Below are 13,499 nucleotides of genomic sequence, written 5' to 3' on the forward strand. Positions count from 1 at the left end.
TCTGACCAGAGAAATCAGCAGTGTCACTGCAAGCAGCACGGTGACATTTTCAAATGCTCCTCTGTAAAAATGTCTAATGTGCTTCTGTGCTAGAAAGGTTATCTTTTAAGCAAGACCTCAGTGAGTATTCCTGCACTTCAAAAACTCCAAAACATGATCTGTTAGTTCAGGTAGCCAGTGATAGCTTCTCAAATGCACTTGTAGCAGCATGGCTATGCCTGAGGCACAGGACTGAAGACAATATTCTTACCACTGGAATGTAACTTCATGGTAACAGACTTCAGTAACAAGATGAGTTTTGCTTATCTTGCTCAAGACAAGGAGCTTTTATTCAAAATGTATATACAGTTATCTCAGCTGAGTGAAATAAATTTGTCTTGAGTCCAAATTGTGAAATAAACACATCTGTGCCTCAAGACGTTTAGTAGCTTAAACATTTGTTTCTTAAAATCCTAACTATCTGTTCTTGCTGCAATAAATCATGTATGGTTATAAGCTGATTTACCATCTACTGTGTATCTTTATAATACAAATGTACCCCCCAAAAAAATCCTGATTGTGGAAATAATTCTAATACTTTGAAAATATAAAAATGCAAATTCTTCTGCAGTACCCAGATGCTGGGTATTAACTATTCAATACAGTAAAAGCTAATTCATTCTTTGGTACAAAAAGTACCAAGTATAAATGGCAAAACACACATAATGCACATGCTGGATTTACCTGAGGAGCAGGAGGAGAGAGGAGAGAGGGGCTGTTTCACTGTAAAATGCAGCTACACAATTCACAACTGACAGGGCTGCACATGCATTTTGCCATTTGACCGTGGGCAAGATATAAATGTAGGTTCCTGCACTTCATTATGAAGAAACAGGGAAAGCGAAAGCTCAAAAACAGAAGCTTCTGCTTATCCTGTAATATCAGAAACAAAATTTGAGAATTTCACAATACCATGTGAGCTCCAGAAGTTCATGGATCACCCGTAGGTAACATGCAAAAAGATTCTATTCGATCATTACAGTAGGACAGAAAGCAGGAATATGAATGACTCATGCTTCTGCTTTCCCTCCTTCTCTGAAACATTTGGGCCAACCCTAGAAGTAATAAAACAAAACAAGGAGTGTTGCTCTAGATCATCTGCATAAATCCTCTGCTGTGTTAGAACTGAGCTGGCACACGCCATACTCACCCTATTATAGCAGATGATGAATTCACCTAGCTGGTGAGCCAAGATGCGCCTACGGTCAAACAGGGCCAGGCGCCGACTCGGGAGCAGCATTCTCAAAGACTGTTGAAGATTATTGGCTGCTCGCTTTAAAAAGCGAACAACCAGTTCCTGCCACCAAGGGAAAAATCAAAGAGTGAGCCCATTTGTTTATCTTCATATACATCACTCTATTAGAAACGGTTATCAAAGTGTGTTTGGGTTGAGGATAAGAGAAATTGGGTTGCAAAAAGTCAATAAATAAAAGTAAACTCATTGACAAAAAGGTGCAAAGCAAAAGCTTTGGGATTCTAACATAATCTATGATTGCTGAAAATAACTGCAGACAAAAGTGCATCTCTCTAAGGATAGCAGGCTTTCAAATAAAACTCTGACCACTTAGATTATTGTCACCTTCATGCATCTCTGGCACCACCTCTGGTCACTCTCTATGCTCTGTGCCTTGCACCAACTTTGTCTCAAAAAACCACACCAATCCCTCCTACTATGCCATCAGCCAATGGCAGGGAGAACTACCCTCACTTTAAAGTGAGTGCTAGAGCAAGACGCCTGCTGTGAGTGTTTAGTTTCAAACATATTCTGTCTCCACTCTGGATTTACTTTTGGTTAGGTGCCCTGCTAGCATGCAAGTAAACTGCTTCATAGCCAAAGCGTTGAATTTCACAGCTCGCCTCTCACTAGCATTATATTAGGCTGGTTTGATCTGTTATTTTAAACATTATTTTTCACAGCATAGCAGACAAAGCAGCTCTCAGAGAACCAGTTTCAATTTTCCACTTGGAAAGAGCAAGGGTAACATTTTCCACTGAGGCACACTGATTATTCCCAATTCCTGACATAAGGGTTTTAATCTATGAGCTAGATTGGCTCTCTACCCATACGGGATTTTCACAGTGTCTCCATGTGGGCTGCCAGCTGAGGGCAAGGACTAGAAATGTGGACTGAAGTCAATAAGCACTGTAAGGCAACTGCCTCAGATAGAGTATAATGATTTAGCTACTGTCTGGGGAAACCGGCAGACAACGCAAAGTCATACCTGGAAACCGATTGACATACAGAGAGCTTAAACTAAGAAGTGGGCTTCAGGGAGGCTATGCATAGCAAAATAAAATAAAATAAAATAAAATAAAATAAATAAAATAAAATAAAATAAAATAAAATATGGCAATCACAGGTGGCCATCACTTCAGCAATATTCAAAAATGCTTCTTCTACCCTGGAGTCCAAAGTACACCTCTTCTACCTGCTCTGCACACCAACAGTCTACATTGGTTCAGAGAGGAGTTCAAGTCATTTCAGTAACAGAGGCAGGATGTGTTACAGCATCTAGCTGTTTAGCTCAAGCTGTTGGGAATCAGCTTCACACTAACTGTAATTCAGGAACATAGAGTAAGATGATGGGAATCAGCTTCACACAAACTGTAATTCAGGAACACAGAGTAAGATGATGGGAATAAGCTTCACACTAACTGTAATTCAGGAACATGGAGTAAGATGAGCTGGGCTCCTCCCTGAAAGGAGCAGGGCAAGCAAACAATTTCTTACCATCTGCTCATCCTCTTTGGCAGCCCAGGCAGGATTATGGACCTGATCTCCAGCCTCTTTCATCAGGCGCAGCTGCACACGTTGCAGATAGGCAGAGAAAGCCCTGCGAGCCTGAACTTTGCTGTAGAAGCAGAGAGCACAGACAGCAGTCAGAAGTAAAGATAAACAGCTTTGTTTTTCGACAAAGAACCCCTCAGTACACAGGGCAAAGGACCATTTTACAATCTTGGCCAGCATCTATGGCAACAGAATTTGCTGCTGGCAGTCCATTTTAGAAAATGAGGTTAAAACTCTAGCTCATTTTTCAAAATAGACATCCAGAAGAACATGTCTGGGTATCAGAGTTCCTCATTCTCTCACTGGAATACCACAGGAGGCTATAGTACTACTTCCCCCATGAACATTAGGATAAGTTTGAAACAATTTATCATTATCATGGTTCTAGCATGTTCTGAAGTTATGATTTTGCTTCTCATGAGTAGTTTTAATTAGTCCACTAAAACAGGAAAACTCCCTCAAAAGTGCTATGCAAAGGAGACTTCCCATGTTTCCCAGACAAAATAAGAAAAACTAACTCAAGTCTCAAACAGGGAAGCTTTCTCTCAAAAACAAACCTCAGGGGTGGGAAGTGGGGAGAAACAACATTTGGTGGTGTGAAACGTATACTAAGATTTTGCTGCCTATCCATCTCTCTCTAAACTCCAAGGGGGACTCTGCAAGTTATTCAAGGTGAGCATGTAAGACAATTTATTGTCTTAATACAACTCTACATCATAAAGCAGAAAGACATATCACTCAAGGACCTGTTTGTTCTAACCCTTCAACTGTTCTTCCTTTTTGATCCTCTGTACCACATACCATACATTTGTTTTATCATGCTTCAAAAAGTAACTCACCTAACTCCTACAGTGGGTTAGCTAAGAATAGAGAGCAAAGGAAAAAGTAGAACTAACAAGCAAATCATGTACTGTGTCACCAGTATGGATTTCTCTACCCCTACCTAAACACTGGCAATGGAAGTTCTCTATTGAACCATTAGAATACCCTACCTCATTCTCACTGCTTCTTATCAACACTGTCTTCACTTTTGCCCACCAGCAGGCAAATAGAATAAGCCAAACGGAAAAGTATACAAACTATTTTAGTATTCTGTATAGCATCTGGTACACTTGGAGCACTAAATGAATGCTGGGCATCAATGGTAGCATCCATCCATCGGCCTAGGGAAAATTAAGAGGCCAAAGCATACGTTTTATGAAGCAATTCCTCTACAAAATAAAAACCAGGGGTGCAGTACAAAAACATGCCTTTTCACAAGCGGACAAGGACTCTGGTTTACATGCTAGTCCTCATATGTGCCACAATGATAGTCAAATAAATCTCATGAAAACTCCTACCTTAGATTACTGTTCTCCTGTAAAACCTGTAGCAAATTAAATGGAAGCTCAGTATCTTTTGGCATTGGTTCCGTTTTGGCTTGAAGAAGCAGAGCTTCACGGACAGGTTTCTGTTCAGACTCCTTTGACAACTTTTCCTTTTTGGGATGCTCCACCTGTTCTGGCAACTCTGGCTTAAATTTCACCTGCATGTTCCTAAGAGAGCCAGCTGTTTCCTCCCGAGGTATCTCCAGTTCTTCATCTTCCTCCACTATCTCCTCCTCTTCTTCACACTCCATTTCTGACTTGAGGACAAAGTCAGTTGACTGCGAAGTCCCTGTCAAAAACAGATGTCCAGTTCTCAACATTTTAGGATAAGTAAAGTAAGGCAGAAAAAAATAGGCTCTCATATGCACCATGTACAGTCATAGAATACATGCTAGCAACTGATCACCAATACAGGAAATATCTGGTGAACACAGTCTTTTTTCTTTTAGCCCAAATATGGTCAAGATCTTACATATGGCAAGAGAAGCTAACCACCATTTAAACCCAGACACCAATGTTATAATATGGGGAAATAGGCAGGACTCGCATGTACCTGACAGTTTTGCATTTCCTGGTTTCAGTTTGCCAAAACGCCGCCTTCGTTTCCGTACCTCTAGTGACAGGAGCTTCCGCTCATACAGAGCAGCATGAAGCTGAGCATTACAATCCATAATGTCCAGACCCAGTTCTCCAGCAAGATTCAAACTGCAAAAGACAAGAACAAGGAGATTCCTCAATGCCTTTCCTCCCTAGCTATCTCCAGATAAAACCTAAAGGCTGGTCTCTGTAGTGAATCTATGCTGTTCCTACACCACCAGACAAACCGGACTGAGTTAGTACAAGTACACTGTTACACTTCTGAGAATTATCCAGTCACAAGGAGTACAGAAGAAGAAGAAGAAGAAGAAGAAGAAGAAGAAGAAGAAGAAGAAGAAGAAGAAGAAGAAGAGAAGAGTTTGGATTTGATATCCCGCCTTTCACTCCCCTTCAGGAGTCTCAAAGCGGCTAACAATCTCCTTTCCCTTCCTCCCCCACAACAAACACTCTGTGAGGTGAGTGGGGCTGAGAGACTTCAGAGAAGTGTGACTGGCCCAAGGTCACCCAGCAGCTGCATGTGGAGGAGCGGGGACACGAACCCGGTTCACCAGATTATGAGTCCACCACTCTTGACCGCTACAACTGGCCCAACTGGCTCTCATCCTGAAGAAGAATCAGAGTTACTTACCTGTAACTAATACTCTTTGAATACACACACAGTCACACTAGCGGGAGCAAAAGTTTTTATTCCATTCTTCAAAGCAGTGGGGATGTATGTGTGCATGTGTATTTACTGGGGCTCAGAGAACCATGTGTAACAAGCCATGCTGTGCATTAGGCTTCTATATTAACTATACACACAGGATAGTAGCTGGAGGGCCGGGGTGGGAGGTGTGGGGAGGAAACTGACTGAACAAGGAAGCAGTTTATTTGTTCATACATCTATCTGCTTCATGGGCCCAACTGGAAAGATACTGGTCTCTTTATGATTATGCAGCATTAAGTTCCTTGGATTTGTACACATGAAAGCTAATACCAGGGAGGACTATCTGACTACTCCCAGGACATCCCTTGCCCAAATACATCTTACAGTGGTACCTCGGGTTACATATGCTTCAGGTTATAGATGCTTCAGGTTACAGACTCCGCTAATGCAGAAATAGTACCTCGGGTTAAGAACTTTGCTTCAGGATGAGAACAGAAATTGTGCAGCAGCGGCACAGCAGCAGCGGGAAGCCCCATTAGCTAAAGTGATGCTTCAGGTTAAGAACAGTTTCAGGTTAAGAACGGACCTCCAGAACGAATTAAGTTCTTAACCCGAGGTACCACTCTATTTGTTTCATTTGTATCCTACTCTACTCCTGAACAGTCTTGTAGCCTCACAGCTCTGTGAAGTATGCTATCCTTAAAAAGAAAAAACTTGTTTAAGACTACCTATGAGCACCAGTGCACAGCTGAACAAGGATCTAAAACAAGGATCTGAAGAAAGATCTTTATCATTCCCGCCATTATAGTACCGCACCAGCTATAAGATATATGCCACATCACTCAGCCTCTGTGTTGAACACTGAAATCCTAATCAAATCAGGGCACCATTAGGCCATGGCAGTAGCCATCAGTTCTTGGACTCATTGTTTTTAAGATTTGTTTTCCTATACTGAAGGGCTGTCTTAGAAGAAGTTTAAAAAGATTTCCACCAAAAATCCCTGAGCATTTTCCTTTCCTCTTAAAAGCAAACTATTTTCCACTAAGAAGCTGTAGGCTGAGAAAATATGTCCAATGGCATGCCAGGAAAGGCAATAAAACTTTAGGAGGGGCATTCCCTGCAATTCCAGATGCCAAGAACACTCCAACAGAGATAGTCACCAGCCAGCACAGCTCAGGTATATTTTGCTACTGGTGAATGCAAAGGAGTAATTCATTCCATGCACCCCCTTGTGGGAATTGAGACTCAATTGTCATCAGGCAAAACAATTCTAGAAATGCTGAAATACCCTTTTTAAATGCAGGCAAGGATAACGAGGATACTGGATTCTGAAAACTGAGAACTGCCGCTTAGATTCATATAGTGGCTACAATGAAGTTCTCCACTCCTGGATGCCTGAGAATTACAAGTAGGGAGAGAGTTGGTGCACTTGTGGGCTTCATGAAAGCATCTAGCTGGCCACAGTGAGAACAGAATGCTAGACTTTCTGCTTGGCCTGATCTAGCAGGGATCTTATTCTCTTAAGGTTTCCTCAACAGGCTGCACTGTGCTAACTCAATGGATTCAAGCACCATACAATGTTGTAGTAATCACTCTGAATCTCGAAAAGCAATACAATGCATTTTAAAGATCCCAGGTTTGGTAGTTCTGTGAGCCAGCCCTGTGTGAAGGAAACTAGCTGGATTTCTAAAGTTTTGTCAATTATTCATCTTTTCAGGCTAAAACGTCATTAGAATTAGCCTGTGACATTTCATTTGTGAATTAAAACCTCCCAAATCTTCTCCCCACTTCTTCATCCTGCTGGATACTTAAGGTTAAATGCATGTGACCTATGAATGGTAAAATGAACGTCTATTATTCTGGCAAACTATGCTTTGTGAAGTTGTGAAGATTTATTTAATTAGTTTATATGCTGGTTTTCAGGGAGAACCATTCATAAGTGGCCCAGAAAATTAAAAATACAAAACAATATATTAACGCAAGCTAAGGAACAGTAGAAAACTGTAGGAGCAGGGGAAAGAACAAAGACTTATTAACACAGTATAAATGATGCTTAATTTCCATTTCCTGTAAGGGAACGCTCAAAACGACATCATCACTGACTAGCCAGTGCAAGCCTTGCTACTTGTGACCAAAATGTACAAAGTTAATTTGTCGTCACTCTCCATGAGAGACTGGATTTTGCCGTGAAAAGGCAGGGTCAGAAGCTTTTTAAAAAGTGGTTTTCTGTGCCTCTGATATATTTGGAGCCTAGAACATATAGTGATTTCCTGCTCTTCCATGCCATGCTGTTCTGAAGAACCATATGTCTAACCTCAAGCAGTAGGCATTGGTTAAATAAAGGAAGCTACATAAAATAGCATTTTCTACAATCAAGTAGGCGCCTGGCAAAAAAACTAGAAATTGGTACTACTGCGATTTTGTTTGAAGAGGGGACTGGAGGACATTCGGTTAACTGGATGACTCTTCCCACTAGAGAATATAGGCAGTGCCCTTTGAACAATATTTCCCTGCGCTGTGCTGAGGTAAACCAGGTGCAGCATTTGATTGGCACTCAGCCTCTTCCCCCCATTGCCATTGCTGGGAGTCTTGGTTTCACAGCGAGTTCTGGCTTCGTGGCACAGGCCAAATCCACAACTCAGACGGGCCTGATCCGGCTCAGGGGCCTTAGATCTGTACCCCTGCTCCAGATCATAATGACTGAGCTAAGGAGACCCCTCAACCCCTAACACAAGCAAAGTCCATAAACCATGCTCCACACAAAAAATTATGTCACACATACACAGATACAAGACAGTGTATTTTAACACAGAACAAGAATACCTCACACAGTGAAAAGGAATTCCTAGATAACTGAGATGACCTCAACAGGAATGTCCATTCCACCCCTAAACCTGGAAGGCAACAAGCAGAACCAGGATGGACTGGAGGGCATTCGGTTAACAGAACGACCCATCTGGCTTCCATAAAGGAGGAACATCTGGCGGGGTGGACAATATTCTGGCAGATTGACTAAAACAGTTCTCTGTAATCAGGCCTTTGGCTGATTAAATATTCTATCACCTTTGTTTGTGGGAGGGGAATTTTTGTTTTGTTTTGTTTTCTCTGTATTTGGTGTTCTCATTTTAATGTTGTGAACCGTCCTGTGATCTTCAGATGAAGGATGGTATTCAAATTCAATAAATAATAAATAATTTTAAAAGTACAGTACTTAGAAGACCTCTGGATCAGACACTAAGAAATATTAACTATTATTCCCAAGTTTTTGATATTTGGTTTTGAATTAATTCCTTTTTTTATAATAATTTTTATTCATTTTCAAAAATTGTCAAAAATGGATGAATGTGTGATAAAATATGAATTGATTGTATAAAAATGTTTTGAAAATAAATTAAAAAAAGAAAAAAAAAGAAAAAAATTGAATTAATTCCATTTACCATACTTTAAAGCAATGTAAACTTTGATCTCCTTAAAAGGTAAAGGTAAAGGTACCCCTGCCCGTACGGGCCAGTCTTGACAGACTCTAGGGTTGTGCGCCCATCTCACTCAAAGAGGCCGGGGGCCAGCGCTGTCCGGAGACACTTCCGGGTCACGTGGCCAGCGTGACATCGCTGCTCTGGCGAGCCAGAGCCGCACACGGAAACGCCGTTTACCTTCCCACTAGTAAGCGGTCCCTATTTATCTACTTGCACTTTGACATGCTTTCGAACTGCTAGGTTGGCAGGCGCTGGGACCGAACAACAGGAGCGCACCCCGCCGCGGGGATTCGAACCACCGACCTTTCAATCGGCAAGCCCTAGGCGCTGAGGCTTTTACCCACAGCGCCACCCGCGTCCCACTTGATCTCCTTAAATGCACACAAATTTACTTTTTAATTATAATTCTGTAACTGAAGACTCCCTAGGTCTTACTGGAACAGCCTGTAAGGTTATATGAACCAAGAGCAGAAATACTGGCTAAACTCAGCAACTGTGAGGGTGGAACCCTTCAGCAGAAATATGTCTGCATTCAGAAGCTGAAGGGAAACAGAGTTCACAGGTGGTTAAGAATTCCCCAAAGTGGCCTTTGAGGAGGGCACTGAGTTCACTAGGCTAGGATTTTTCTTCATATTTCCTCCCAAACTTTGAAGTTTGAAGAAGAAAAATCCTAGCCTAGTGAACTCAGTGCTTCTCCATACATGGAATAATGTGGAAGATGCTGGTAAAAACGTTTCATAAGGTTTCTCCAAGATTTGGCAATATTCTCTACTGTCTGCAATGCTGGAATTATGAAAAGAAAATAGGAAGTTATGAGACTTGTATCTTTTTGAGATCTTGCTGAGATCTGTGAATTTTCTGAAGCAGAGACTGTACTTGAGGCTGAGTAGAGGGGACAAGAGCTTGCAGCTAGCCCCAGTTTATAAAGCTTTGAACTACTGCCTAGTTGGGATCAAAGGGTATGTGAAGCCGTATGTAAATCCAAAGGAGGGGGGGAAGAGTGAGTAGTTTTATTACCTGGACTCGGTCCTGAGACATCTGGCGGCGAGATGACCACGTTGCAAGTCAAGGCCTCTAAAGAGTAAAAGAGCAAGAATTGTGTGATTTTAAAGACTGCACCTTTGCACTCTGTCTTGTGCCTGTTGAGGATATATCTTGTTAACTAGGAGGAGTTAAAGTGCAAGAAATGTAAGGCTTCTGCAATTTTCTAACTGTAAAAAACTGATTTTGGAAACTGGCATCTTGTGCCTGAAGAACCGACTGCAGAAGAGAAGGAGAGGCTTTTCCAGGGATGAATTTTGAAATGAATGGAAATGCATCCCTCTCTCAGCTTCGCTGTATGTGTGAAGACTCTTTAATATTAATGATTTACTTTCCTATGGTGCAGAATACAAAGAACATGTATTCTGTCCTACTTAGTTTTGAATTATTAAATTATATACTGCTTGATTATAGAAAAGACTTCAAAGCAGTCTACAAAAAAGATAAAACAATAAAACAATAAAATTATCACTAAAAAAATTACAACCACAGATTAAAACATACAACCTACTGAAAATGTGAAACAAACAGACTTAAACCAAAATAAATCTCACAGGTATTAGATTATTTTGTCCAGAAATCAAGATCTGTGACAAACAAATTGCAATTTATGAACTGTTTGCCTGCAGCAGAAATGTTATCTATGTATGTCATGTGCTGTGGACCAGGAAAAATGGACCACCACCTGTAGGCTACTGAATAAGATTCTGAACATTGGGGAAGTAGCCAGTTATTGCTTAAAACTGTGCTAATGCCTCTGTGTTCTGACCTTACTGTAAGTCATGTTCTTTCTCCACAGGCAAACAGCCAGCTGCACTAAGAAATTCATACTTCTCTAACCTTCTGTTATCTGATCAGCTGGTGAAAATGCAACATAAGTACTGTAATGAGTCAATGGGCACAACTAGCTGATAGGAAAGCTACTCTGCCCAGTGTCCAGGGATAATAGAATCATAGAAATGTAGAGTTGGAAGGGACCCTGAGGATTATCTTGTCCAACCCCCTGAAATGCAGGAATATGCAGCTGTCCCACACGGGAATCAAACCTGCAACCTTGGCGTTATCAGCACCATGCTCTAACCAACTGAGCTATCCATGATCTATTGGTATGTTAATTAATGGCCTCAAAGAACTGTTGTTGCTTAATCTGTGAATATCAATACATCTAATACAATGCAATAATTCTTTATAAGGACCACCAACAGGTAGTAACACAACAAAACTATAACTATTTCTTTCTTCCTAAAAGATTTATTAATTTTCATGACAAATCTATGCACATTACACTAATGAGGTTTCTGCCCATCAACTGATAGGGAGTGACTCCAAGCTCTGCTTTCTGCAGGGACTGGCCACACTATTTTAAAATTTCTATTTTAATTTCAATTTTCTGGAAAACACAACTTAGAATAAAATCATAATCTCTGCTATCCAATCCAAAACTTGTCCTGCTAGCTGCAGCACTATGCACACCCTTCTCTTTCAGTTTCAGATTTTGCTTACTGAAAAAGCAGAACTGGAAAACTCAATAGAGTTTTCAGGGCCACAGAAAGAACTTCCCTCTGGGTCTAGAATGCCCAGGGGCAATTTCCTGCTTGTCCATGTTTTGCTGTTCTGAGGTAGTCTTATGTTGATCTCCCTTTTTAGAGATTGGTTAAAGAAACAACTATTTTCTACAACCAAGAAACTGGGAAAACTCCTGGTCAGAGACCACATAGGCCAGGTAAGAAGCTTGTGTTATTTGATGAATCATTGTATTTTAATATTCTGATGGAAGCTGCCCAGAGTGGCTGGGGAAACCCAGCCAGATGGACAGGGTATAAATAATAAATTAGTAGTAGTAGTAGTAGTATGCTTTTGACATTTTGTTTTGAATTCTCCTCTGACTTTTTATATATTGGAAAACACACACACACACACACACACACACACACACACGCGCACACACGGATGTTCTCTGGCCAACACACAGTTTAAAGCAGTAATTGAAAATTTCAAAAATCCAGCAACACAATACTCAGGACCACCAGTTTACACCATTAAAAACAGCTGGTTGAGAGTTTAACTATGCAATCATAAGAACATTAATATTGGACCTTGGCAAAACAATAATAGCAAGTAACTAATTCAGCTTTCACAACCATTTCATAATGGCAGAGCAACAAGCATTCTCACGACACTGAAATCCAAAGAAATGACACAGACCACCAAAGAGGGAACCCCCTAACACAATAACATTTTAAAGACTATTTCCCATACAAGGAATATTTGGCCAGGGTATGAGGATCACAGAAAATGGGAAGCAGAGGGTTACCACTTCCCTCCACAACTACAACCTCCACCACAAAAAGCCCCAAGTCCTCTGTAAAAGACCTCCTGCTGGATGCCCTGCATAGGGAACATTTGTGGTTCGAGGACCCGACCCCCGCGAAGTAAAATGAAGACACAGGGACACGTGATATAAGGTTAATGGGCTAGAAAAGGCCACAACTTTATTGATTACAGCAATGAAAAGGTATTGGCTTAGGCATTGGATCGCGAAACAAGTGGGTTTATTCACCAGGGGTTCATCACCTGTTGATGCTAATCCAACTATAGGCTCACCCCTGATGTCACCGAGGGTCGTGCCATGGCCTCCTGCCAAGCAGGCTTCGGACGGAATACACGACCGCCAGATTCCTTTAGCGGAATACCCCTAGAGATTGAAGGCATAGGCGATGGCCACACCTAGCACTTCGACACACCACAACACATTATTCCAATGCCTAACCTACCCACCAATACCACCAAAAAGTTGTGACGATTGCTACGAGGTAGGCGAAAAAACCAAAAAGCCTAATGCCAAATGGAAAAACTCCTACCAGGCCCCCCGGGCAACCAGGGCGACCAACCTAAGGTCCATAGCAAGGCCAATGACCTAAGCCCTAACTCAAAGGGAGTGGAGGGTGGGTGACTCGCACAGGACGACAAAGAGAAATGAGGCCAGGGAAAGGCTGGCACTGCAGCATAAAGGCTGCTGGACACGCCCCCCCCATGGCACCTGGTTGGACGGCCACCGGGGGGGCGTGAGTGCCAGCCAGGTGAGCTGGAGGCAGGGGGCAACACCCCCTGCTAGGAGCGGTGTTCAGGCTCCCGCCCACAACCACTCCCCTCTCTTTCAGGGAGGAGAGTCTTTGTCACTACCCCAAACACAGCAATTAGTCTTGAAAACAACCTTCTATTGTTTGACAAAAAGAGTCCCATCTAAAGTCTAAGGTGACTGCATGGTCAAAAATACAAAACCAACCTTTTTCCTTTAATAACTTGCCTATACAAGCTGCTTACCGAGTTCGTTTAGAAATTAGGCATCTTCTTGACCCTCTGCAGAACAGTGAAAAAAGAATATTGTGATTACATTACAATTATACTACATCAACATAGAGCAGATACATTAAAAGCCCAAGGCAGGATTTGCCTAATGAATCCCATCAGCAAAAGTCCTGCAGAAAGGCTTCCATAACAAGGCTTTTCACCTTCTCTCCTCACTCCCCAAATCAGCTTGGTTG

At 41.8% G+C, this 13,499-nt stretch overlaps 1 protein-coding gene across 11 annotated transcripts in view; it reads right to left on the minus strand.

Moving 5' to 3' along the window:
* TTLL5 (tubulin tyrosine ligase like 5) overlaps positions 1–13,499 on the minus strand; it is a 109,946-nt gene that overhangs the window by 56,408 nt on the left and 40,039 nt on the right. For all 11 annotated transcript variants that reach the window (XM_077925437.1, XM_077925436.1, XM_028719269.2 and 8 more), the window contains 6 exons: positions 13,279–13,314; positions 9,931–9,987; positions 4,748–4,899; positions 4,168–4,483; positions 2,771–2,891; positions 1,190–1,336 (listed from right to left, as the gene is read on the minus strand). In XM_077925437.1, the coding sequence (XP_077781563.1) occupies positions 1,190–1,336; positions 2,771–2,891; positions 4,168–4,483; positions 4,748–4,899; positions 9,931–9,987; positions 13,279–13,314 (829 nt within the window). The remainder of the gene's footprint in view (positions 1–1,189; positions 1,337–2,770; positions 2,892–4,167; positions 4,484–4,747; positions 4,900–9,930; positions 9,988–13,278; positions 13,315–13,499) is intronic.

This window comes from Podarcis muralis, chromosome 1 (assembly GCF_964188315.1).
Source record: "Podarcis muralis chromosome 1, rPodMur119.hap1.1, whole genome shotgun sequence".
Taxonomy (NCBI): Eukaryota; Metazoa; Chordata; class Lepidosauria; order Squamata; family Lacertidae; genus Podarcis; species Podarcis muralis.